Here is a 26,250-nt window from a genome sequence, read left to right as displayed (position 1 = left end):
CCTCTTTGTTGCTCAGATGTGGCCCTCTCTCTCGAGCTAAATCAACTTGGCAGGTGAACTCACTGCCCTCCCCTCTACATGGGACCTGACTCCCAGGGGTGTAAATCTCCCTGGCAACAAAGGATATGATTCCCGGGGATTAGCCTGGACCTGGCATCATGGGATTGAGAACATGTTCTTGACCAAAAGGGGGAAACAAAATGAAACAAAATAAAATTTCAGTGGCTGAGAGATTTCAAATGGAGTTGAGAGGTCACTCTGATGACATTCTTACACATTATATAGATAACCCTTTTTAGGTTTTGGTGTATTGGAATAGCTAACAGTAAATACCTGAAACTATCAAACTGCAACCCACTTGAAGATGATTGTATAACTATGTAGCTTACATGGGGTGACAGTGTGATTGTAAAAACCTTGTGGATCGCACTCCCTTTATCCAGTGTAAGGATGGATGAGCAGAAAAATGGGGACAACAACTAAAAGAAAAATAGGGTGGGATGGGGTCGGCAGGGAAGATTTGGGTGTTCTTTTTTACTTTTATTTTTTATTCTTATTCTTTCTGGTGTAAGGAAAATGTCCAAAAATACATTGGGGTGATAAAGCACAACTATATGATGGTACTGTGAACAGCTGATTGTACACCATGGATGATTGTATGTTATGTGACTATATCTCAATACAACTGAATTTAATTAAAAAAATTCTAATCTCTAGCATAATTGTTAAATAAGATAATGATATGTAATACTCAACTACATATGATGACTCAGCCTGGAAGTTTTAGTTCAATATGATTTTATTTTAAAATCTGGAAAGCTGAAGGAGGGATCGGATCTTTTGTTAAAAGAAAACAATTTTTACAGTATATATTTAGCAATTTTAGCTCTGTGTCAAATAACAACAGAAAAGAAAGTTTCTGTTCAAGATCCTCACTCCAGCACACTCATCCAGGTGCTTGGGATCTTGTGGCAAGATAACACATTTCCTGGGCTGAAGCTCACAGGAAACTCTCTCACCCAGTTAGACGGCCAGTTCTTCCCCAGGCACACACACAAGCTCTTATGTCCATTGCGCTACAAAGGGCCCTGAGAATCCTTAATTTTAAAGTTGGGAAAAATGTGAAAGGATTCCTTTTAATTCAAATTGCCTGCAACAAATCCAACTACCAATTGCTAACTCTTGACAGCTGCAAATATAAAATACTTGCAATTTACAAGATGTTCCACATTTAATGGAACTTAAAGGTTAAAAAAATTAGATCATTTAACATGCATAATGTTTTAAAATGTTACTTAATAAAACTTACTGAGACAAGATATACAGCACTTTCTTGTACTTGGTATTATAAACTCCTACTGACGGTTGCTACTTGATGGTCAACAAAATTAAAAATTAAAAAAAAAAAACAAGAAACCATACATATCGGTATGTAACAATGCCGGCAAGGAATGTCATGTTTTAAATGTTATAACTGAAACTGAAAAAAAAAAAAAAAAAGGTCTACAAAACCAATACCTGTTATTTTAAATGATGAGGTAGATCTTTATCCTATGCAGTAAAGTGAAGATAACAAAAATGCATACAATTTTCAAATCCTCTTTTTAAAAAAAGTACAAGTTATAGTCACTTTCACAAACAGAGATTTATAAACTATGAAGTGGAAAGATCATCCTCAGGCAAGTGATGCATTTGATGTGTTATTATTCGGAGGATCAATAATCAATCTTGGGTCAATCAATTCTCTCCAAAAAACAGTGATCTGAGGAAAAATATAAAACACTCAAATTTAGAGACTTCACTTTGAGAACAGACAAGTTTTAGTCAGTTAAAATCTTCAGTCATGTAAATTTCCATGGTTGAAGAATTGGAACTATTTGATTCCCAGTAAATTGAGTTCAATTGGGGTACAAGAACTCATTTATCTAGAATGCTGCTAAATTTTACATAACATTTCATCTTTTTTTTTTTTTTTTTTTATTTAGAACAGGGGCTGGCAATAGGAGGTAGCTGGTTACAAGATGGTCAGTAGGATTTGCCCTAACAAGCCCCTGGCAGCCAGGTGGCCCACACACCTCTTGGGAGTCAGATGTGGCCCAGGTGGGTTATCATTAAACTGTTGAAGTCCTTTTGCGCAGTCTGTAGTTCTTATATCCTATACTGCCTAAAAACAGGAGGTATTTTATATCTTACCCAGAGAAAGCAAATTCGAGCACCTGGCCACATGGATGAATGAGGGCCACGTATGTCAAAAAAGGTAATTAACAACATTTGTATCCCACTTCAGGTCTTGTTTATTAGGGCATAGAGAAGAAAGCTTCCAAGGTTTAATTTTCCAATGCAGTTCCAAGGAATGCATTTCAACAAAAAACTGGGGCTATATATATTGTAAATGAAGAAGTGTAGAAGACTGGGTCAAATCTACTGATCCTACCAGATTTGGAATAAAATCTCTCCTAAAGACAAAGCAAAACATATACTCTGATTAGGGTTTCCAGAAGTTTATATTTTAGATAATACGTCAATTTGCAATACTGAAACTTACAGAATAATATCTACCACATTTCAAATATAAATACCTTAGGAGAAAGCATTTTCATAAAAATAAATTCTATTTACTTTAATGCTAGCATAGCATGACAAGCCAGCCACTACCAGCAACCCTGACAATCTGGGATGCCTAAAACAGCTTAAACCATATACTTCCAACAATGGCAGTCAAAGGATTTAAACAAAGTCAAAGGATAGAACTGTCATTTTTTGTTATTCTTTAAAATTATCTATGCTGTTATAGGTCACTTGTAGTGAATAGTGGTAACATTTGAGGGTGTGGTAATGACTGCAAGGAGGAATGATTGAGGCTTCTGGGGAGCTTCTTAATATTCTATTTCTTGACTTGGGTGCTGGTTATGTAGGAATGTTCATTTGTAAAAATTGTTCAAACTGTACACTCGTGCAATTTTTTGAATGTATACGTCTATTAAAAGTTATTAAAGTATGCTACTCTTTTCTATTAGAAGCCTATAAAAATCCTATAAGCACTTTAAGCAATTCTACATGCTTAAACAAATATCTGTTATTTGTGCATCACATCACATAGGCTCTTTGAAGTCCAAGACAGTGCCTAAACTTGACACTTGACACTGTTAGTGCCACTCTGTAGGCATGCCACAGTCCCTCTAGGCCTAGATCCTTTACAGATCTAAATATAAGCAGCTCAGACCACATTACTTCCAGACCACTAGTAATAAGTTGAGAGAGAATGAATGACCAAGCAGTTCCAAAAAGAGAAGCCCACCTACCTTCCTCTCCTGTGTGACAGCATACTCCACTACCTCAGTTCCATTTTCATTGTGATAAACCAAATCAAATTTCCCAGGTTCTTTTATGGCTAAAATCAGAAAGTTGGGAGGAGAGAGAATAAGTCATTTTCCAGTAATTAAAATGTTCCTCCACAGAGAATTTGTATCATTATAAAAACAAACACAAACAAATTGTGAATTATTGTGAAGCCTGGATGTGTACATGAAAGCATGGAGTGCTCAGTGCCAGGAGACCCTTAGAAAACCCTGCTTGAGCAGACAGGGGGCTTCTTGGCCATTTGTCAGAGGCAATCTTTCCTTCATTGGAAAGAAATGAGCTTGATCAACTGTCATTAGTACTCCCAGAAAACAGAATCACAAAGAATCCCAAAAGATAATTCATATGTTTCAACAGGAAGGAAACATGAAATATTCTGCAAAACTACTCTCTCTCTCTATCCTCAGAAATCATGCTTACTTCCTGATAATAAGGCAGTCCTCACTTTGCAAGATAGTATAGGACCATAAAAATGACTGTGTAAGCTGAAACTGTATGAAGCAATCCTAATATCAATGGGAAAAGTTATTATTGTTTATTATTACAAAACTGTATCATTGCTGTTCAATGGATCTTTAAAAAATGTTGTCAAAACATTAAAAGCTCTTACTGTATAAGGAAATGAAAAAATAAAACTAATATTTATGCAATACACTGAAATTTAAAACATTAGAAGCATTGAGTGTTAAAGTGCTTTCTTTCTTTGTAAGAAAATTATCAAGGGTAGATTGAACAGCAATTGCCTTCTCGAATAACTAACAATACAGAAGAGCCTCTTTTCTATGCCTTAGAGAACTGTCCTGTTCCTCTCTAGGCTTGGATCAGCTTCTAACATTTTTATCCTTTGGACTTTTAATGTTGTGAAAAATCTCAGAGTTTCTCTCATGTGAAGTTTTTTGCTGGTGTTGGTTCTTCTGGGACATCTTCATTCTTTTCATCACAACCACTTTCCTCATTTAGGTGAGGAATCTGTGTGTCAACATTCCCGTGGTTAGCTATTTATTCTATAAAACCATTTACATTCGATTCAAATCTCACCTCCAGCATTACACTTTTTGATCCTTTGCTGTGCACTTTGGTTGGCCAACTCCCTCTATCAAATATCTGCTTTTGTACAATGTCATGGGGGTCATCACTGAGCGACAAGGAGACAACCCAACTCCACACTATGTTGTCTGCGTGTGAAATGAACAGTGACCAGTCACGGGCAGACTTTGAACGAAAAAATATGATTGGTCACTGGTCATGATGCACATCTACTATTTATGTGGTGATTTTGGGGCTGAAGAGCTAGCAGTAATTTGTGTAATTACTCATAGTTAATATACCACAGTAACTGAAATTTGAACCACATTGTCGGGGTTATTTAACTAAACCTTGGTAACTGAAATTCATGCATATCGTAATCATGCAACACAAGACTGCCTGTATTTATATTAGAGAACAGATAAAGCCTTTTCTTGGTGCCTCAAAGAAGGAAAGTTCTAATTGGCTGTCATTGCTGTCAATCACCTCACAAGCATGGCTCAGGTTGTATCCACAGAGCTTGACCCTGGATGAATTTCTCTGTCCATCTACCATTTCTAAGAAAAGGGATTTCTACAAATGAAACCTAACCCGAAGAAAGATGGAAACCCAGTGTAGGTCATATCTACTCATTTAATTAATATCATAAAGGGATTTTGTTGAAAAACTCCTTTGAATGATTTCTATTGGAATTTTGACTCTTTTACTCACTACCTTATTTAAAAACAAACAAAACAATTAATTGTTTTAGGGTCTACCAAAGAAAAAGAGAGCTTCCTGCTCTCTGGACAAGGACCCCTAAAACACATATAACTGCGTAAGTTAAGTCATATACAGTAAAAATCCTTTTATTCCAGGCTTTCAAAACCAATAATGGATGGGGTTTATGTGGGATAAAGCAGGGAACCATTTAAAATAATAATGTCAGTGTGAGAGTGTACACATTTTATTTTGACTTACCGGACAAAAGTAGGTTCATTTGCCAATCTTTTGAAATAGGGCTAAGTCTATGAGTCCACTGATTTAGCTCTCTTTCTTTTATAAAACATGCCCCTATTGTATTGTCTGCAATTTCCATAATTTCCAGTTTTGGTTTTTTAAAGTGATGCAAGAATGCAGAAACTTGCAAGGCAATCTGAGTGCAGAATCTCCCTAGATTTTTACAGAATTTCTCCCTTTTCCAGCTGACCTGCCCACACATAATTCAACAGCATTTTTTTTTTAGTACTGCTTCTGAGTCAGGATTCATCTTAGGTTTCACAGGGATATTTCTTTTCACAATCAATTTCCATCACTTTATATAATTTTTAACAAAATTACATAATTACAGTAATAAGAACAACTGGCCTACAAGCTTTGGAAACAAATCCAACAGGACCCTTGGGAGACACAGAACTCAACTAGTGGGAGCCGTGGTGCACAGGTCTCTCTGTGGAGAGAATGGAGAGTGCCAATTAATCCCGAAGGTCTATGAAGTGGAGGCCACTGAAGAGAGCTTCTCCTGGGTATGAAAGCTGTTTAAAAACCACTTGGCTATGAAGAGGCTGTATTTTCAAATTCTCTTCTAAAACACTCACCAGGTAAAGATGAAAGGATTTCTATATCTACTTGCTGGGTGTCTGGATTGTGGCTTAGTATTTTTCCTTCCTTTCAAAAATAAAAGTCCAAGTCAAAATCAACATGCGGAACATTGTGAATATAATAAACACGAGTGATTTTCAAACTTTAAAATGGTTAAAATGGTGAAGTTTTAATGTGAATTTTATCTCAATTTTTTAAATTAGAAAACAAATCAATAGGTAGGGGAAATAAAAAAAAAATGTGTTCTGATAAACACACTATTGGAATATACACAATTCTCCCCAGAGGAAAAATCAATTCATTTACATCATAAATGGCAGACTGTGACCTGACAGACTCAAAGAGAGAGTACACTAGGTAACTGAACAGAGGAAAACCATGCCAGGGTGAAGTATTCAGATGAGGACTGACCATCACAGTATTCACATGAGAGGCTTCACGTATTGCAGTGGAGCTGCTTTGGTTCATGATACTTTCAGAACTCTTCTAAAAAAGCGTCATCACAACCCCCAAGCAGGAAGAGAAGGTAGTTTTTCATTAATAAGGTCCAACTCTCTTCTCCCAAGTCTCCAGCTGTGGGAGCTGGTTTCCTAATGCATCAGGAGAATGCTCTGCCCCGTGCCTGTGGGACTATGGTAAGACAGATGGGCAGCCTGTGGGGGCATGTGTTGAGGCCAACCACGTAACATCAGGATTTCTAGAGCACCATCAACGGGAGTGGGACACCAGGGAAAGTAGCTTAATGAATAAAGCAGGTGATCAAACTGGGCAATAGAACTTGAGGTCAAAAAGTGGGATTGATTTTCATTCTCAAAATGGTTTTGAAAGCAATTCCAAAAGAATTCATAAAACACTGGGAATCAAAAAGCAAATAGCCTTCCAAGGTAATTACCATGAGGAACAACACCCATTTAAGGATGCACTTTAAAAAAAAATCAGGATTGTCTAGATCATCTAGAATCACAACTTGTAGAGGGAGTGGGACATATCAGTTCAGCATTGATTTCCATTCCCTCATGTATTACAAAATTAAATTAGTATCTATCATAGGGTGAGAAAACAGACTGGTTTGCCCAAAACAGGTCCATTTACCTTTTTCCTTCCAGAATAATTAATAGCACCCACTTTTACTCTCAAGTGTCCACAGATAGTAAATGGCAAAGAAGATCAAAACTGTAACACATCAATTACCCAGAATTAACCAACCAGATCCCTGAATTAACTGATTCTTCTTACAGCCTGCTTTTGAGGGAAGGCTCTTAACAAGATTTTAAAAGTCTTCCAAGGTATCAATCAATCAAATTTCCTGGTATTTTATCTACGTCATAATATTAACACTGCCAATGATTTTTTTAAAATGAACTTGCATTCTTTATATCACATCAAAATAGGAAAGTAGGCATTTTATAAGATTTCCAACAAAATTCTGAATGGGCAAAAAAAAAGGAAGGAAAAATAATCTGTAATCCCACTGACTGTGTCAAGCTTTTACTGAACTGTGATAATGCTCACAGGCCAATATGCACTTCCCTACAGAAGTCAAGTCAGTAAATTTCAAGGATGGCATTTGTGAATTACCTGTGATGAACTGATAATGCAAAAGAAACCATATTAGATCAAAATAACCAGTAGTAACTCACAAACACATAAAATAGATTCCTATGCTAAAAACTATCATATTTTCTGGCTGAGAGCAATTTATTTCCTTTCAGATTTTAGAACTGTGAGAGAGAGGGTACTCAGATAAGTTTGTGTGCTTAAGCTGATTAGAAAAAAGTGACTAAGAAAATTGAGCTCATCATTCTCATTCTACACTTTTCCCAAGAGACCTGTCATATTACTCAAGAGTTTACGTTTTCATGTTTTCATCTTCTACTTTGACATCATCTCTCAAATGATCTATCTTATCCATAAAAGCAGTTTTAAATATGACTTCACCTTCAATAGACTGACAACTGATTCATTTTTCAACAGCCTTACCTTGTACTCAGAGACATCAGGAGAGTAATTGGATGTTAGTTCCAAAAGCTAAAAAGAAGAAAAAAAAAACATGTAAATACACAAGTCCCTCTTAAACTCACACATTCTCATAGTGCCTCTCTCCCGCTCCTGAGTAAATGTGAGGTGTTGGGTTCCTACCTCTACCAAGCTGGGGGCCCTACTGTGAAAGTGGCAAAGGAGGGATTCTAGAGGGAAGGCTTTTTTTTTTTAAGAGAAGTTATCAGTTTACAGAAAAACCATGCACAAAATGCAGAGTTCCCATATACTACCCTATTATTAACACCTTATATTAGTGAGCTACATTTGTTACAATTCATGAAAAAACATTTTTATAATTGTACTGTTAACTATAGTCCATCATTTACAATAGGGTTCGCTTTTTGGGCTGTATAGTCCAGGAAGATGGGCTTTTACAGATATATTTAACTTAAGTTTATTTAGAGGATGAATTAACCCTTTTTGTTGTAGTTATTGTTTTTAAATATACCTTAAATGCAATCTTTTCTCCAACTTGAGGGGCAGCTGCTAATAGTGGTAACAGACTATAGTCCTTCTTTTGTATCTCTACTGGATTCTGAAAAAGAACAGTAGTTCATTAGCCAGTGACTTTGCTACTGGTGAGAAAATCGGAACCCATGACATCAACTCCAGGCACAGCACGTAGAGGCAGGTGAGGAGGTAAATTCACAATACTACTTACCTGAATAATAGTAGATGAGTTTGTTAGCAATTCATTTAATTGTTGCTGCTTCTGATAGTCGCTGTTTCTGTTTAAAACACAAGGAATGGTTTGCCCTCGTCCTCGACCTCTCCCCCGTACTCCCCGCCCCCTGGCTCCCTTCCAAGAAAGAAGGTCCTCTCCTCTACCCCATCCTCTTCCCAAACCGATGGGGACAGACAAGTTGGGAGGAGGACCAGGAGCCTGTCTGCCACCATTCGAGTCAGAGTGCTTCCATCCGGTAGCACTTGGAGTCTGTGAGGACGGCCCTGGCCCAGGACAACCACTCCCTGCAAAGAGGCCGGCTGTTTTTAAGAAACCTGCAGCACACACCGCCGTGCTCTTGGATATTATGCATTGGTTTTCTGACTCTGAACTGGAGTCTGAACTAGAAGATGATGCTTTTCTTGTCTTGCCCTTAATGGGTGTAAAGTTAAAGCCAGCTTTTGCAGCCAATTTGTTTGTAGGTGGGTTTTTCAGACAGGATCCTTCCTTTGACAGCTCAGTTGATATTTTCTCAGACTTTTTAACCTCCAAAATGACATTGCCGAGTCCATTGCTGGTTGATTCATTAGAAGACTCAGACTCCGAGCAGGAACTGGGGCTGTCTTTTTCACAAATGCCTCCACCACCTTTCTTTTTACCTTTAACAAGGCTGTTTTTTCCAGAACCTTTTGGAGGACTACAGTTCTGAATGGTCCACTCTTTCGCTGTCTGTGCTTTAGGAGACTTGGGATTCTTTGTCTGTTTTTTATATTCAAATTTTTCCTTTTTCTTGGGTGATTGTCCTTTTTTCTCCTCCTCCTCCTCATCATCCATTCCACCACATATTATTTTGTTTTTCTTCTTGTTTTTTTTCCTCACACTCTGACCTGTGGCAACTTTTGGTTCCAGATCCAAGGTCTTCTCGTTATTGCTCCCTTGCCTCTTCCATTGCTTCTTTGAATATCTGTAATCTAGTTCAGCTTCTTCCTCCTCAGACTTAATCGCCCGCTTCTTTGCTTTTCGAGGTAATAAATGAGTGTCATCACCATTAGTGACTACTACAGAATTCTCAGCAACTCCTTTCTCTTCTAACTTAACTCTGTCAAAAGAAAGAGAAAGCTTGAGTGAGAAATTCATAAGCATGTCTCCAGAATGTAGCTATATACTGAGATGACTCTGCAAACTGCCACTATCAGTAGTCCATGAAAAAATGTCAACTCTCTTAAAGACAATGGCTCTTTTTAGTTGGCTTTCAAATGACTAGTTTTATTTATTGAATACCTCCTGCATCCCAAGCATTTTCTCTCACCTTAACACAAACATGAAGTAGATGTCTTTCATTTTCCAGAACACAAAATTATACTTCTGGCAAGTAACTTGCCCAAGAGACACAGATATAATTAGTAGCAGAAATGGGATTCAAACCTTAGTTTTCTTTCATATCAAAGCTCACAATCTTTCCAGTACATTATATTGCCTACCCCCAAAGGTGATAATGCTGAACACCATTTTTGTTTTGGAATGCGGGATGCTTTATTTTTTTTTTAATCTTCATTTTATTGAGATATATTCACATACCACGCAGTCATACAAAACAAATCGTACATTCGATTGTTCACAGTACCATTACATAGTTGTACATTCATCACCTAAATCAATCCCTGACAGGGATGCTTTTTTAAAAACCAGATTTTATTTTTATTTTGTTTAAATTTAGGACAATACTAAACAATTTATGTTCTCTGCAGTAATGACAGCTATCCATGATAGTTTACCCCAAAATATTTCACTATAGGAAAGTAATTCTGTTCTTCCATGAACTGGCAATGGCTAATCCTAACATGTTCAGTCTAATGAGGGAAGGTTGAGTGTCCCCAATGTTGAGCACACAGTGGGTGCTCAAAAACGCCTGCTGAAAAGATACATTGTACTTAGGATGCATTTATTATAGCCAGCTATATATTTCACCAATTTTTTAGCAACTAGGTAAAGATGTAGGCAACCATATTTTAAAATAAAGTATAATTGGTGAATGATAAAAACACATATTCTAAGCATACCTCAAACTTTTTTTAAGCATAGTAATCCTGTGGCTTACAAATCTTACAAATATACAGACCCACAAGGATCAAGATAAAGTAAGAGCTACCAATAACTAAAGTAAGATACATAGAAAAAAGGCCTGAAAGACCAGGGGTTCAAGCTGTAGGATACACATTATCCTCTGTTCCCAGCTGTGGACTTCAGCATCTAGCAGCAAGGAAGTAATTTTTAAATTAGCAAAAGCTAGCTTGGCAACCTGTGAATCTAAGAACTACTGGGGAACTTCCAGAACACTGCTGTTCCCTGCTGTTCTTGATCAGTTTGTTTTTACTTGTGGCAAAGCTATGATTCAAGTTTCAATTCTGAGACTAGTGATTAGGACCAGACTATCAATCAAACTTTGAAAATGATTCCAAGACTTTCTGTTCAGTCATTGTGGTTTATGCAGGATCCTTGCCTTTCACAGGCGCTTGCAACACCATCATGCTTTTTTTTTTTTTTTTTTTTTTGTGTTTTTCTAATTGGGAAGATTTTCTTTTAATGCAATTTTATTGAGATATATTCACACACCAAATAATCCATCCAAAGTATACAACCAATGGCTCAGAGTATCATCATATAGTTGTACATTTTCATTACCCCAAGAAAAAAATGAAATAAAAAAGAACATCCAAAACATCCCACACCCCTTCATTCCCACCCACTCCATTATTTATTTTTTGTCTTTATTTTATAACTCATCTGTCCATACACTGGATGAAGGGAGTGTCAGTCACAAGGTTTTCAAAATCACACAGTCACACAATAAAAGCTATACAGTTATATAATCATCACCAAGAATCCAGACTACTGGGTTACAGTTCAACAGTTTCAGGTAATTCCTTCTAGCTATTCTAATACACTAGAAACTAAAAAGGAATATCCATATAATGTATAAGTATAACCTCCAAAATAACCTCTCAACTCTATTTGAAATCTCTTAACCACTGAAACTTTATTTTCTTTCATTTCTTTCCCCCTTTTTGGTCAAGAAGACACTCTCAATCCCATGGTGCCAGGGCCAGGCTCATCCCCAGGAGTCACAGCCCACATTGCCAGGGTGATTTATACCCCTGGGAGTCATGTCCCATGTAGGAGGGAAATGTGGTGAGTTTATTTGCAGAATTGGCTGACGGGCCACATTTGAGCAACCAAAGAGGTTCTCTGAGGGAGACTCTTAGGCATAATTATAAGTAGGCTTAGCTTCTCCTTTGCAGGAATAAGTTTCGTAAGGGCAAGCCCCAAAACGCAGGGCTTGACTTATTAAATTGAGAGTCCCTAATGCTTGTGAGCATATCAGGAATTCCCAAGATGGGGAAGTTTAATATTTCCACATTTTTCCCCAGTCCCTCAAGAGGACTGTGCAAATACTTTTAAAATTTTCTGCCCCAAATACTCTGGGATGTATTGGGGTATTACATTAACCTGTACGGAATAACAGGATCTCATTCCCTATTCCAGGTTTCATGCAATTATGTTGTTTAAATAAATCAACCATTCACGTTAAATTAGATAGGGTCCTACAGAAAATATAAATTTTGTATCAAAGAAACATCTCTTCCTTTGGTCTCACACAGAAGGTGAAGTTTTAAACTAGAGTCAATAACATCCATTACCCTGTATTCTCATTTACCAGAGTCGTAACCAAGTCCATTTCATTCATAATTCTCTTATTGAAGTCTGACCTCTTTTTCAGCTTCTTTAACAGTTGCTGTTTGGAGCAATACTGACTTTCAGTGCTGCAGAACTCTAACTCTGTGTCTCATGCGTCATATGGATACCCAAAGTAACTACTAGGTTATACACAAAGAGCTCAGCATCTCAGAATTTAGAAATAACAGTTAAAACTCAGGAATAGATACGACTGCTATAAGAGCTAACAATATAGGAACCTTTACAATAAGCCTTATTGAACAGTCTGTACTACTTAATCGTTGATTGACCAGTCTCTGCCCATGTTCTATCCCCTGATAGCCTAAGCTCTCAGATTCAATTCTTAGCATTTGCTCATTATCGTTCATATTAATGAGGCCTTACAATATTTGTCCTTTCATTTCTGGCTCATTTCATTCAACATAATGTCCTCAAGGTTCATTTACCTAGTTGCATGCCTCACACCTTCATGCTTTTTAAGGCAGCCCTTAGCATCATCTTACCCATTCTTAAGACAATGGACTTGTGGATACTTCGCATGAAGGCATGATCTGTGATTGCTGCAGCCTCACTACCTCTTCTTCCCAAAGAGAGTAACAGTTTCAATTTGAAACATACTAAGATCAAGAGGCAGAATGCCATCCAGAGGCAAGAAATGGTTTGCCTGGGTCTGTTTGGTTACTGTTGCTTTCAAGGTATACTTTCTTGGGCAATGTTCTTCAATTCTCCACCTGGATCAGACAAGGAATGGAGTTGTCCTTTTACAAACAGAAGTGAATGGATAAAACACCTGGGTAATTAGCAATGAAAGAGATTTTATCACAAGAAACTTTTAAAACAGACCCTCTACTTCTCATTCAAAGTGTCTGCTGGGCAAATTGGGTAATATTATCACAATGCTAGTATTCCCTTTAAATCTGCAATTTCACATCTAGGATTTTATCATACAATCGTGCACAGGTTTGTACAAAGGTATTCACTGCAGTGATTTCATTTTATTTAGAGTATTTAAGTACACACAAAAAAGGAGGAAGAACATTATAATGAACAGTTAGCTATATGTATCCAATTTAAGAAATAAAACTCTGTATTTAGTGTTAATTATACCCATGCGTTACTTTATGTCTTTATCATATAGGTATTATATATGGGTAATGTAGAGTATTATGTTGCATGTTTTAAAATTTTATATAAATGATATACTGCAAGTGTTCTCCTGCAAGTTGTTTTCACTCTATATTATGTGCTTATCCACATTCACCTCAATGATTCCCTATCAGTTGGTAAAGATCATTCTCCTGAGCCTGAAGTGGCACCCACCCTCAGCTTGGCTCCTCCCCTAGGATCTCCAAGCATCTCCTACTAAAGGGTTAGTTATCACCTAGTCCAGTGTAAGGGTGTTTGTTGATGCCGAAGTCAGTCAGCCCTGAAAATCCTGCTCCAGGGCTCCCCCACAGGCTCCTCACTGGGACTCCAGGGTACCAATTTGGCTCCACAGGAAGTCCTCACCCAACTCCAGGGAGCCCCAGGTGGGCATCTCTGAGGGAGTGCCCTGACTGTACGCTGGCCCAAAGCTGTGGTCCTCTCTATTGGCCTCTGTCCCTAAGTGTTCCAGGACCAGACTGAGTCAAGCCCCAGGCAAGGAGACGTCATCCCATGCAAATGCCTGATGCCCATTTGTCCCACCTGATGCCCCTCACCTACTGAGGCCAAAGTGATTGCCTTGGTTCAAATCCTTTCCCTGCCACTTAAATTAAGTTTTAAAAAAATTTCATTGCCTTTGCCTTTCTTATCTGTAAAATGGGGATAATGATAATTACAGTACTTAAAAGAGCTGTTACATACCAAGAAAAGTACCTGACTCTCTAGAGGAAGTGTTTCCCAAACTGTCAGCTCTAACTTTTATCAATACAATTAATGTTCTTAGTGCTCTGAGGGCAGGAGACGGTGGGTTTTTAATAAAATTGTCACATCAAATGAAGGTGAAATTCAACAAGGAGGGCAGAAGGGGGTCCTGAACTCCCTCTGGGTCTCACTTATTCCCTGCAGCCTCCCTTCTGCTTGGCTGCTACTCACAGTGGCCTCCATTATTCCCTTCAGAGAGGTAAAGTTACTTGACCAAGGATACACAGATAATGACTAGAGCTGGAATTCAGATTCCAGACCCTGAGCTCTTAATCACTCTGCTCTCCTACCTCTCACATGATAAGGAACAAAAGTAACTTACATATTGTTGGTGTAAGTACAGAGCCATACAACCTTTCTGGAGGCCAATTTGGCAGTACCTATCAAATTTTAAAATGCACCCTCTCTTTGGCTAAGAAGCAGCAATGAGTAACAGTGGAAAAGGAAGACAAATAAAATGCTCATTAATAAAGGGCTAGTTAAATAAATTATGACATGGTCACACAAAGGAGTACTCTGTGGCATTTAAAAGGAATGATGTACAACACAGACTTTACATACTGAAATGAAAGATACCCATAATATGTTACATAAAAAAAGCAAGGTGCAGAACAATATGTATGCTATGACATCTGTATTTAAGATGCATATATACTTTATTTATACATGGTTGCATATATACTTTATTGGTCTCTGTTTACTGTCCATGGGCATCAGATGAACAGGCTCCTTGAGACAAGAGAGCAGATGTCAATATTTTATGCCCTAGAAACCACTAGCATGCTGTGAAATAATATTTAGTCTTAAGAAACCTACAGCTGCACAAGGCTGGGCAATTTTAATGCAACCATCTTCTCTGACACTCAAGGATACTAAATTGTCCCCAGCCTGAAGGACAACAGCACACATAGACATTTCAGTGGTGTATCCAAAGATATCCAAGGGGCCACTCACTATAGCAATATGAAATGAGACCTCATCTCTAGTATTTAATCAAGCATCAAAAGCCACAGAGTCACAAGAGAATGAAGGAGAGAATGCACTTTGTTTCCTTACTGAGCGGTTCTTCAACAGAGAGATCTCTACTCCACCAGCCACTCTCCAAACCAGTAGGTGCAGCCAGCCACACACACCCCTATGAGACCCTCTTCAGGGGGCTTCAAGCAAATGGGAGCATCTCCTTCCTCCAGGAGAGTTAGAGACCACCTTCAAGAGCTCAATCAGCAGCTTGGGAGCAGATGAAGTCAGATTCCAGGGGCTTAAGAGAAAATGGGCTGTGGAGTCTTGTAGCTGTACGCAAGTGCAACAATGCCTATGTAGACTCTAGGCTCAAAATGTTGCATCCAATCCAGTGTCTCAGGCTAAAAATGAAGAATTCCTATCATCTGGCACCACTTTTCTTAAAATAATCTTCTTTCAGTACCCCCAGTACTCCCAAAAGAATCCTTTTGCTACTCAGACTTATCTCTTTACCAAGTCAGGCTAGCTCTTGCCTTGACGGTTGTGCTTTCACCATCCAACACTTCCTTCTTATCCTTCAGATACTGCTGAATTCCCTAACCATTTTTATTCCACCCTGGTCTCTTCTTTCTCAACTATCTTTTGTACTTAGCAGTATATCAGTCTAATTTTTCAGACTAATTGCTTACATCATACAAGATGATAATCAAAAGCATGAAACTAGTTAGTTTGGTCTACTCCAACAATATTAGGTACCCTTGAAAACAAAGACTATGCTTTCTTCTGTGGCCCTGAAATAAGTGAGTTTGTGCAGGGAGAGACAAAAGAGAATGATTGAGGGCATGAAACAACAAAAACAAACAAAATTTTTCCACATTCAGTTTTTTTCCTAAGGCCTGCTCCATTCACCACTGAAGCTGGCAGCAGCATTATTTCTGGGTGATATGCAATTGTGCATCTGACGAGTTTAGGATGGATTCTATCTGCTATTGTACTGTATTACTTATGACAGCTTTCACGTTTTGTTTTTGACATTACTAACTTCATTATGAAGAGTATAATTCCCAGATGATCCATTAATTGAAGCATAACTATAGTTAGCTAGCAGCAAGTTATTAACTCATCAGGCAAGGGACAGTTCAGAAAGCAAACTTAAGAGGTGACAGAGTCCTTAAATTGCAATATTTAAATTGTAAACTGTAATATTCTCTCTGAGTAGCAGGGAGAATGGAGATCTATTACACAGTTACTAAAAAGAACTCTTTGAAATTTAGACTATTTGAAATTTAGACTATTTTAAATTGCCATAAAATATGATTTATTAATAAATCATAGTGTTCCTGATTTAAATTAAGAGAGAGAAAAGATAGAGACTCAAAGACACAGTAATTGTTTCAAATTAAATTATCTGATATTCTACACAAATCTGAGGATCCTGACATGCTCTGGGGAAAGGAACATTCAACAGCAACAAAAGGCAAGCAAAAGGAAGTAGGCTGGTCCACAACTCTGGAATTAATTCAATGCAGCTTTAGCATTAAAAAAAGAAATCTCAAATAAATGAGTCCAAGATATGAGTCTGAACTGGAATGATCACATCCCATCATTTTATTCAGACAAATCAACCATGTATGGGCAATCCATACTACTACTGCTCCTGGTACGCACCTCTGAATCATTTTATAAAAAGTCCAAAAGCACATTTACAATTATTTTGTGTTCTCCCAATTCACAATCCAAAAGAACCCAAACACCTATTTGGGCGAAGCCCCAAAACACCTGAGTGAGACAAAGAATAACAACCAGACGGCTTAGGGGATATCGCGGGTAAACTAAGGTTGGGCACTCTGCGCCTTTCGGAGGAAACACGACTGTCTCTCTCCGTTTGTTTAGGTCTCCAGCACCTATCTCTGAGATCCGCCAAGGGGGAGGCCAGGGCTCAGGCACAACGGCATCATGTGCCTGTAACCCAGTAATTGGCTAAGTGAAGGCTTAGCAAACCGAGGCTTAAACACAGGCCCCGCCCATACACTAGATAAGGGTCTTTGAAAGTTTGATCCACCAACCACCTGCCTCAGAAGCACCTCGAGACGACTGCCCCTTAAAATGCAGATTCCTGGGCCCCAAACCTGACTGCACCAATCAGAATCTCTGGGGTTCACGAATCTGCATTTTCAGCAGTGGCGCGTCTAGAGTCCCCCAACCCCCACTCCCTCAGGGTCTGCAGCTACCTGAACACCCCCTTCCTCCAGGTCCAGGTCCACCCCCAACCCCCCGCCGCGCACCTAAGGCAGTCGTTGTCTCGCACCACGCGCGCGTTCTCGGTAGGGGGCAGGAGCCCCCCATCCAGGTAGAGACCTAGGAAGGCCCCAGAACTGAAGCCGAACCGTTGGCGGACGAGACTAATGAGATCGGTAACTACTCGGCATCTGTTCAAGTCGACCAGAAGCCAAAAGACCGTGCAGTGAGGAGTAGTTGGCGGTGGGTAGTCAAATTGAAGCCGTAACCTAACCGTCTCGGAGGCTGCCATCTTGTTCCAAGCTCAACGGAAGCCGAGAGATATCAAAGCTCTCAGGAATGGCGTGCTCAGGTGGCCCGCCCCCTGGAGCCTTTTAACGAGTGCCACCTGTTGGCGCCAAGAGGCTACTACAGGTTTCGTGAAATGTAAGAAGGCGGAACGTGGTTGATTTCAATTCAATTCGGTTCACCACAGGGCTAGGGCTGAATGTGAATGAAATGCCTTTATTACTTTTCTACCGAGCACTATGTAGAGTTCAATTTAGGCAAATATCTGTATAAACAAACACGTCTTCCAAACAGTGGTCGTCTAAGATATTTTCTGATACACCTAAAAGAATTTTTAAAAACTTTAATAGCTCAATTATAATAATATATTCTCTTATCAATTGTAAAAAAGGTACTACACTAATGCAAAATGTTACTACGGGGGGGGGCGGGTATATGAGAACTCTGTATTCCCTCACGATTTTTCTGTAAAAACATACAACTTCTAATAAAAAAAGGAAAAAAAAAAAAAGCTTAAAAAATATTCAATTTCCAAAAAAAAGTATATCAACACATTTAGTTGACAAAATTTTCATCATAAAGAGTTACAAAAGATGTCATTTCTAGCACATTTTAAATATTGACATTTTAAAATAAAATCTTTAATCATTCTTTTAAATGTATCCAATGGAATATAAATGCCTTAGTAATTCAATACCCAACAAAATCCATATTTAAAAATATAAAAATAAACCTTTCTTATTTACCTCTAGGTAAATAAGTCAGAAATTTTACATCATGCCTTTTACTCCTTGAACTTGAATTTCCATTCCACTTCTCCCACATAATGTAATATATTTATTAACCCCTCTAATTTTAAAGGCAAACTTATGAGTTATATATATTATCCCTATATGAAGATTAAAAAAAAGCAACAAGATTCAGAGAGGTTAAGTAACTTCCTAAAAGTCACTCGCCAAGTAAGTGGTTGATACCTGGCAGTTGGTATATACATGGAAATATGGGGGGAAAAATTTCATTTTCCTGTAACCTAATGCTCTAGGTCATCTGGATTAAATTATCATTACAATTTATTGGTGGAGCACAATTCATCAAAATAGCACAAAACATCACCCATTTGAATCAAACTTATTAAACAGATAAAATAAAATGGGCGTGGAAATGTGTCTCAATGAAATACGTGAGGCTGTGTTTAATTAGGCCAAGTATCCATGCATACCTATTAATGAATGAGGCAGGGCTCCATATCAATTCTGGACTCATTTTTTTGTTTTTGTAGATGTAAAGTCCTGAGGAAACTTGTTCACATAAATAAGTAGATACAAATGGAAGGGCTCATGCTATTGACAATGCTAGCCAACTCTTTGAATTCCTTCCAACTTACATGCTAAAAATCAGCTAGTGATCTATCTTTAAAAATTGTTAATACTCAGTCAGGCAACCACTCAGTTTCTCATTCTATGTTAAAGAATTGAGACCTACATGCCTTTCAAAAGAAATTTTTACTTTTGAAATTCATTGGAATTGTTGACTTTCTCTGTGTGAGAAGGCTCTAATAAAATGAATAAATGATTATTATCCTACTTACTCCTGCATTTGGGAGGTGACTGGTTGATGAAGCTAAAATTAGATGAAATGGGTAAAATGACAGCTGATTAAAATGAAGATTGTAGATTTTAAGATTTTTCCATTGCCTGTGATCAAAGACCTATATATTCAAGACAGATGTACAGAGAGACAGACACTTGTGAGCCATTATGTATAGATTTATTTGCAATTTAATATCATAGTTGAAATCAATTATGTTTATAAATATGCACTTGACAGAATTGGAAGAACTTATCAACATCTAAGAAGGAGGAGTTCATCCCAATTAAATGGAGCTGTTTTCTCCAGTTCAGGGCATTACTAGATTTCATGTATCAATGATTCCCCCTTCCAGGATAGACAAAAGATGGAATCTTACCCTTGCTCTTTCAAACAGAGCCAGAACTAAAGTGTTAACATTATTTTAATAAAGCTGGGTGGTGGATACATAATTCTGTATGCTTATTTGTATTTTGCAATGTTCATTACATTGGATATTTCTATTCTCCCTATCATAGTAATCTATGATGAGAAGAAAGAGAACAATAACAGCTGACATGTATATAGAAAATGTGATGGGCCATGTTCTCAGAGCTCTGTGTGTGTTATCTCGTACAATCCTCCCCAAAACCCTATGAAAAAGGCAATGTTATTACCTTCTTTCTTATTTGTAACTGATGAGACTTGAAAATAGAAAGGTTAGGTAATTTGCCCAAGGTCACACAGCTAGCAAGTGACAGAGCCAGGCTTCAAATTCTGGCAATCTGGCTCCAGAGGGCATACACTTACCTCCCACATGACACCAACTAAACTGCAACTGCAGTCATTTGGTTAAGGAAAATACTGATTGCTTTATTTATTCTCTACAATCTGGTTGGTCTTAAAACATGCCAGTTGAATAGGTGTTTTTCTTTCTTTGGATTTGCTTTTCTATGTTTTTCCTCTGAATTCTACAGTGTGTCTACAGAGCCCGGATGGAAGCATCTAGGCAGAAACTTCAGCTACACAGAAACATCTTTGGAGAGTTTTGCCTTTTGTATACTCTATGTGTCCCTAATAAATGCAAAGGAGACAGTGGAAATCATTATTTTATTTAACGAATAAATTATGAAGCTCAGACTTTGTGTCAGGCACAGTATTAGTCACTAGGTATTCAATGAAGGATATGGCACCACCACCACCTCCCCTGTCCTCAGGCTGCTTACAGTCTTCTAGGAGAGGCTACAGACAAATGACAAATTATAGTGTAGGGAGTGAGTGTTATCACTAAAGGGAGATACAGAGCCTAAAGGGGCAGAATGAGCGATGCTGGTGGAATCAGGGAAACTTTCACAGAGGACCAGATGCTGGAGCTGGATCTCAGATGTGAAGCAGTCATTGAGCTAGTAAGAGAGCACACTCTGGGAGAAGAGCTCAGCCTGTGCCAAGGCAAGGAAGCAGGATTTATTTGGAGCCGTAAGTGAATCATTATTTGGAGGGGTGAGGGCTGGAGGTGAGGTTGCTGATGCTGACAGTTTCTATAGGGTGCCAAGGACCGGCCTGTGTCCCCTCCAATGTGTCCCAGTGCAAGGCCTCATCCTGGCTGACATGTTCAATGGTCTTGAGCAGCCCCATTGGTCTCTGGTTCCACATTTACTATTATTTGTGTTTGGAAACTCTAGAATTAAACTGCATTCCAATGTAACCCACATAGATAGTTGAATTATCATTCCCATCACTGTGCCTAGGAATTTAAATTTAGAAATAAAGCTGAAAATATAGCTCCAAACAACTTCACAAAATTTGGGGGGTTATTCATGACATATCCTTTTATGGAAAGTTCAAACTGTTACTTTAAAAAAAATAGATAACTTAGGATGGCTCATTAAACCTGATTTCTGGAGATCTGCAAAGGAAAGAAGGACTACGAAAACTCCTTTCTGAGCTTTCTGGGTTTCCCTTGCTCCCATCTTATGTCCCATATTTTCTTTTCCTCAAGCACATTTCCATCTTTCCTCCTCCTTGGCCTGGGGCTTTATTCTGTTACAGCTACTGAACTTTGTGTGTTCTGGTAGTTACTGTAGTGATTCACTCTGAAGAAGAAGAGGCCTTTCCTCTCACCAACATAACAAAATGACAAAATTGACCCACAGGTCTGGGCATGTGACCCCCTGCTCACCTTTCTTCCCTGGATTCCCATTGCATTCCTGACCTAACTTGGTGACATGGCAGCCAGTTGTGTTACAGTTCCTGCATTCTGCTCCAGACCCACCCAAATACCCTGGTGGAATGATATACTTTATTTTCCAACAATGTGCCACTACTTGCAGCTCCCAAATATTCTGGGCCTCCCAGGCCCTATACACCATAAAAGAATAATTTATCTCAAATTTGGAAAAAGATAAAATGACAACTGTTTGCCTTTCTGATGTCATGGTAAGTCATTTTCCAATAAGCCTGCTCTGCTCCCAACTGATACTTTCAAATATAACTTTGTGGTCACAATCAATTTGACCAACCATCCACTAAATCCATGAACTCATGGAACTTACAGTTAGCAAGGAAGATAAATGTAAAAGAAACAATCACACAAATGATTGTTTAAAAGCAATTGTGAAAGAGAGGGGAGGAGGAAGATGGCAGCATAGAGAGGAGTGGAATTCAGTTAGTCCCCCTGGAACAACTAATAAACAACCAGGAACAACTAGTAAATAATCTGGAATAACTGCTGGGGGATGACCATGACTGTCCACACATCATACATCAACCTGGATTGGGAGGAATGCCTGAGATCGCAGCATAAAATCTGTAAGTAAAAACTGCAGACTTAGCCAGGAGCCCCCTCCCCCCACGGCAGCCTGAACTGCAAAACCTCACTGTGATAGAGAGCAGCACTCTCTGAACAAGCGAACATACCTCAGTCCACTCCAACTGGGTTTTAATTAACAAATATAGACTGCTCAATACAAGCTAAAAATCCCCAACAAGCAGACAGAGGCTTTTAGTGACGACTGACCTTAAAGAGCCAGACAACTTCTCTGTCCCAGGAGGGGGAGCTCAGAAGACCAGGTGCTATCTCTGGCTGATGGGTGAAACTGGGGGAGGCAGTAGACTGGTCCTGAAAGGGGGCTTTCTGTCCCTTTCCTCTCTCTCAAACTGAGCGGCTCAGTGGAGAAAGCCTCAGCCATTTTCAGTTCCCAGACAAGGGTGGAGATAGCAGAGTCAGAGAAACAAAGAACCTATTTAAATGCAGATGATAACTCCCTAGGCGGTGTATCTTCCTTAAGAGGAAGGAAGTGGTGCCCAGCTCTACTACCAGCCTTCCATTCGTACCAGACTCCAGAGCCTGGGGGAAAACAGCCAAAACAGAAACTAAGGGGGTCACATGTCCTTATACCAGTCAGGAGTTACAGGCTGACAGGAACCACCTCCTGGGCAAGTTAGGAAAAGCACAGCAGCTTGAGGCCTCACGGGGTTTGTCAATTTTCTAAGACACACCTTCAAGGAAACCTGATACTGAATATTTCCCCCTTCTGAGACTTGAGGCCATTCTGGTCTGGGAAAACCTGATTGGGGTAACTAATGAAACCAGATGCTTAGACAACAGAAAACTACAACCTACACTGAGAAAAACAAAGATACGGCCCAGTGAAAGGAACAAACTTACACTTCAACTGACATACAGAATTGAAACAACTAATGCTAAATTAATTCAAAAGGTTTAGGGAAGATATGGCAAAAGAAATGAAAGGTATAATGAAAACACTGGGTGAACATAAGATAGAACGCGAAAGTTTGAGAAAACAACTGGCAGAATCTATGGAAATGAAAGGCACAACACAAGAGAGGAAAGACACAATGGAAACATAAAACAACACATCTCAAGAGGCAGAAGAAAACACTCAGGAACCGGAGAAGAAGATACCTGAAATCCTACATAAAAAAGAACAGAAAGGGAAAAGAATGGAAAAATATGAGCAATGTCTCTGGGAACTTTAGGACAAAATGAAATGCAGGAATGTACATGTCATTGATGTCCCAGAAGGAGAAGAGAAGGGAAAAAGGACAGAAGCAATAATAGAGGAAATAATCAATGAAAATTTCCCATCTCTTATGAAAGACATAAAATTACGGATCCAGGAAGTGCAGTATACCCAAAACAGAATAGATCCGAATAGGCCTACACTAAGACACTTAATAATCAGATTATCAAATGTCAAAGACAAAGAGAGAATCCTGAAAGCAGCAAGAGAAAAGTGATCCATCACATACAAGGGAAGCTTGATAAGACTATGTGCGGATTTCTCAGTAGAAACCATGGAGGCAAGAAAGAAGTGGTGTGAGATATGTAAGATACTGAAAGAGAAAAACTGCCAACCAAGAATACTATATCCAGCAAAACTGTCCTTCAAATATGAGGGAGAGTTTAAAATATTCTCTGACAAACAGACAATGAGAAAGTTTGTGAACAAGATACCTGCTCTACAGGAAATACTAAAGGGAGCACTACAGACAGATAGGAAAAGACAGGAGTGAGAGGTTTGGAACACAATTTTGGGTGATAGTAGCACAGCAATGTAAGTACACAGAACAAAGATGACTTAGAGTATGGTTGAAAGAGGAAGGTTAGGAGCATGTGGGACACCAGAAGGAAAGAGGAAGGATAAAGACTGGGACTGTATAACTCTGTGAAACCTAGGGTGCTCAATGATTGTGATTAAATGTACAAATACGTTTTTACATGAGGGAGAACAAATGAATGTCAAGCTTGCAAGGTGTTAAAAATAGGGTGGTATTGGGGGAAAACTAGGGACCATAAAAAAAAAACAACAACTATGATGAGTATATACCCAAGAGAAATGAAAACATAGCTCCACAAAAAAAGTTAAACACAAATGTTCATAGCAGCACATTTGCAATTGCTCAAAGGTGGAAACAACCCAATGTCCATCAACAGATGAATGAATAAACAAAATGTGGTCTATCCATCCTTCCTGCTTGCTCCACGTGGTGGGGGTAGCTGCAGCGGTTGTCCTTGCCTCTTTGCCACCTCCACCCTGTCTCGCCTCCCCCCAGTGGCATTGGTGGGGAGGGGGACAGTAGTTTGTAGACATCTGCCCCTGCCTCAGAGAAGTTATACAATCATTATCAAAGATCAAGTCTACAAGATACAGTTCAACAACTTCAGATACCACGTTGAATGAATGAAGATTGAACTTTTTATAGATGCCTTTGTAAAGGGTGTGGAATAGTGCTTCAGTTTGAATCACAAAAGATTTCACATTTTAAGGTGAATGGGAGTGGAGTATTGGACAAATACAGGTTTTGTAATCTCTGCTTCATGATTTTTGGCTCCCCAGTTGTGGCACAGTCTTGCTATGTGAGGAAGTTAATGCTAAAAAATTGAAGCACTTAATGGGTGAATATGATCAGATTTCTCCACCAAGTTCTCAGCCTGATAAGGAGAATCCCTTGTTGTCAACCTAATGAAGCAGTCAAAGAAAACATATGACTCTTTTCAAGACGAGCTTGAAGATTATATCAAAGTGCAGAAAGCCAGAGGCTTAGAGCCAAAGACTTGTTTCAGAAAGATGAGAGAGTACTAGTTAGAAATCTATGGGTACAAGGAAGAGGTTAACTTCCGACCCAGATGTAGAATGTTAGAGCAGAGACTCCCATCTGAAACTGACCGTACTTACCGACGAGTACAATATTTCACAAACAGTGGAAAACCAGTTACCTCAGTGGCTACCAGCTCATGACAGCAGACTGAGACCAAATGCCCTGAGCTACTGTCAACTCTGCAGGGACTACTCAGAAAAACCAATACCCCTGAATCTTAGTCAGCAAGAATATAACTGTGCCTGCAACAGAGTAGAATCTGGAGTTTACAAGCACTTCTTCTTAGAAAACAATACCAATGCCTATCAATCCAGTCATGAACTAACACAGCAGAAAAAAAGGCACCAGAAGGAAAACAGAGAAAAATCAGAGGAGGAGCAGCCCAAGCATAAAAGGAAAAAAAAATTATGAGGAAATGGATTTAGGCAAACACAAGAGCATCAAAGAAAGAAAGCAGAGATAGAAAGTAGTCAGTGTCAGTAAAGAAAAGCCTAAGACTCGAAAGGAGAAAAAAACCCTGAGATGTAGTCTCTAAGAACGAGGAACGTAGGCATGGAAAAGAGAAAAAGGAACAAGGCCAAGAAAGGACAGAGGAGGGAATTCTTTGGGACCAATCTATCCTCAGATTTTGAAGCTACTTATTTGGTTCTCCTAAAGTTGAATTGAAAAAAGTAGTTGAGGGAGTTGTTTTCATGAAGTTTGTGTTCATATAACTTTTCTTATGTGACCTGGTACTTCAGCCTCTAACAAGGGCCAAGAGAACAGAAAGTATTTAGTATGCTTGTCCCCAACATGGAAATTACTTTTCCTCATTTTCTAGAATCATTATTATTACATTTTTCTTACATATAAGGTAATTTCCTTTAATGACAGTGGCTCTGCTTTTATTTATCAAATTGCTATGATAGTGGAATTATTTTCCCTTGGGAGATCATTTATTATCAATTGGAATATTAATAGGCTTTGCAGAATCTATTTCTCGATTGGATTTGTTTTAGTTTTGGTGGGATATTTTTATGTTGGTTGGTTTTCTCTGAATCAATTTAGGTTGGTTTTTTCTCTTTGTTAGATCTAACTTGCATTATATATTCTAGATTGGAAAGTGGAAAATGAGATACATTATAATATTAAGCTTAGATTACATATAATTTTAAAAGTTATCAAAGAGTCCCAATACAAAATTAGTTTATATTCTGCAAACATTTATTATAAAGTTCTAATTTCTTAAAAAAAAATGTGATCTATCTATTCAGTGGTATATTATT

General features: G+C 38.6%; 1 protein-coding gene and 1 pseudogene across 1 annotated transcript; one reads left to right on the top strand and one right to left on the bottom strand.

Annotated features, from left to right (window-relative positions):
• Positions 1 to 1,489: 1,489 nt before the first annotated feature.
• Positions 1,490 to 17,812, bottom strand: COIL (coilin). The gene is made up of 7 exons (XM_037809745.1): positions 17,557 to 17,812; positions 8,669 to 9,770; positions 8,456 to 8,542; positions 7,948 to 7,995; positions 5,964 to 6,033; positions 3,303 to 3,391; positions 1,490 to 1,762 (listed from the first exon to the last, which is right to left on the bottom strand). The coding sequence occupies exons 1-7, from the start codon at positions 17,799 to 17,801 to the stop codon at positions 1,676 to 1,678; spliced, it is 1,728 nt and encodes a 575-aa protein (XP_037665673.1). The 5' UTR covers positions 17,802 to 17,812; the 3' UTR covers positions 1,490 to 1,675.
• Positions 17,813 to 24,849: 7,037 nt separating this feature from the next.
• On the top strand, positions 24,850 to 25,617 carry LOC119513044 (annotated as a pseudogene).
• Positions 25,618 to 26,250: the final 633 nt, after the last annotated feature.

This window comes from Choloepus didactylus, chromosome 18 (assembly GCF_015220235.1).
Source record: "Choloepus didactylus isolate mChoDid1 chromosome 18, mChoDid1.pri, whole genome shotgun sequence".
Taxonomy (NCBI): domain Eukaryota; kingdom Metazoa; phylum Chordata; class Mammalia; order Pilosa; family Megalonychidae; genus Choloepus; species Choloepus didactylus.
The sequence above is the reverse complement of the archived record's forward strand: the minus strand, read 5'-3'. Positions and strand labels throughout refer to the sequence as shown.

What these genes read in the sequence shown, in the direction of transcription:
- COIL (XM_037809745.1), bottom strand. Translation starts at nt 17,801, where the DNA reads ATGGCAGCCTCCGAGACGGTTAGGTTACGGCTTCAATTTGACTACCCA. An exon ending in CGAGACAACGACTGCCTTAG is followed by an intron (nt 9,771 to 17,556) that starts GTGCGCGGCGGG and finishes TTCTTTTGACAG; the next exon opens with AGTTAAGTTAGAAGAGAAAG. An exon ending in GAGAAAAGATTGCATTTAAG is followed by an intron (nt 7,996 to 8,455) that starts GTATATTTAAAA and finishes TCTTCTTTTTAG; the next exon opens with CTTTTGGAACTAACATCCAA.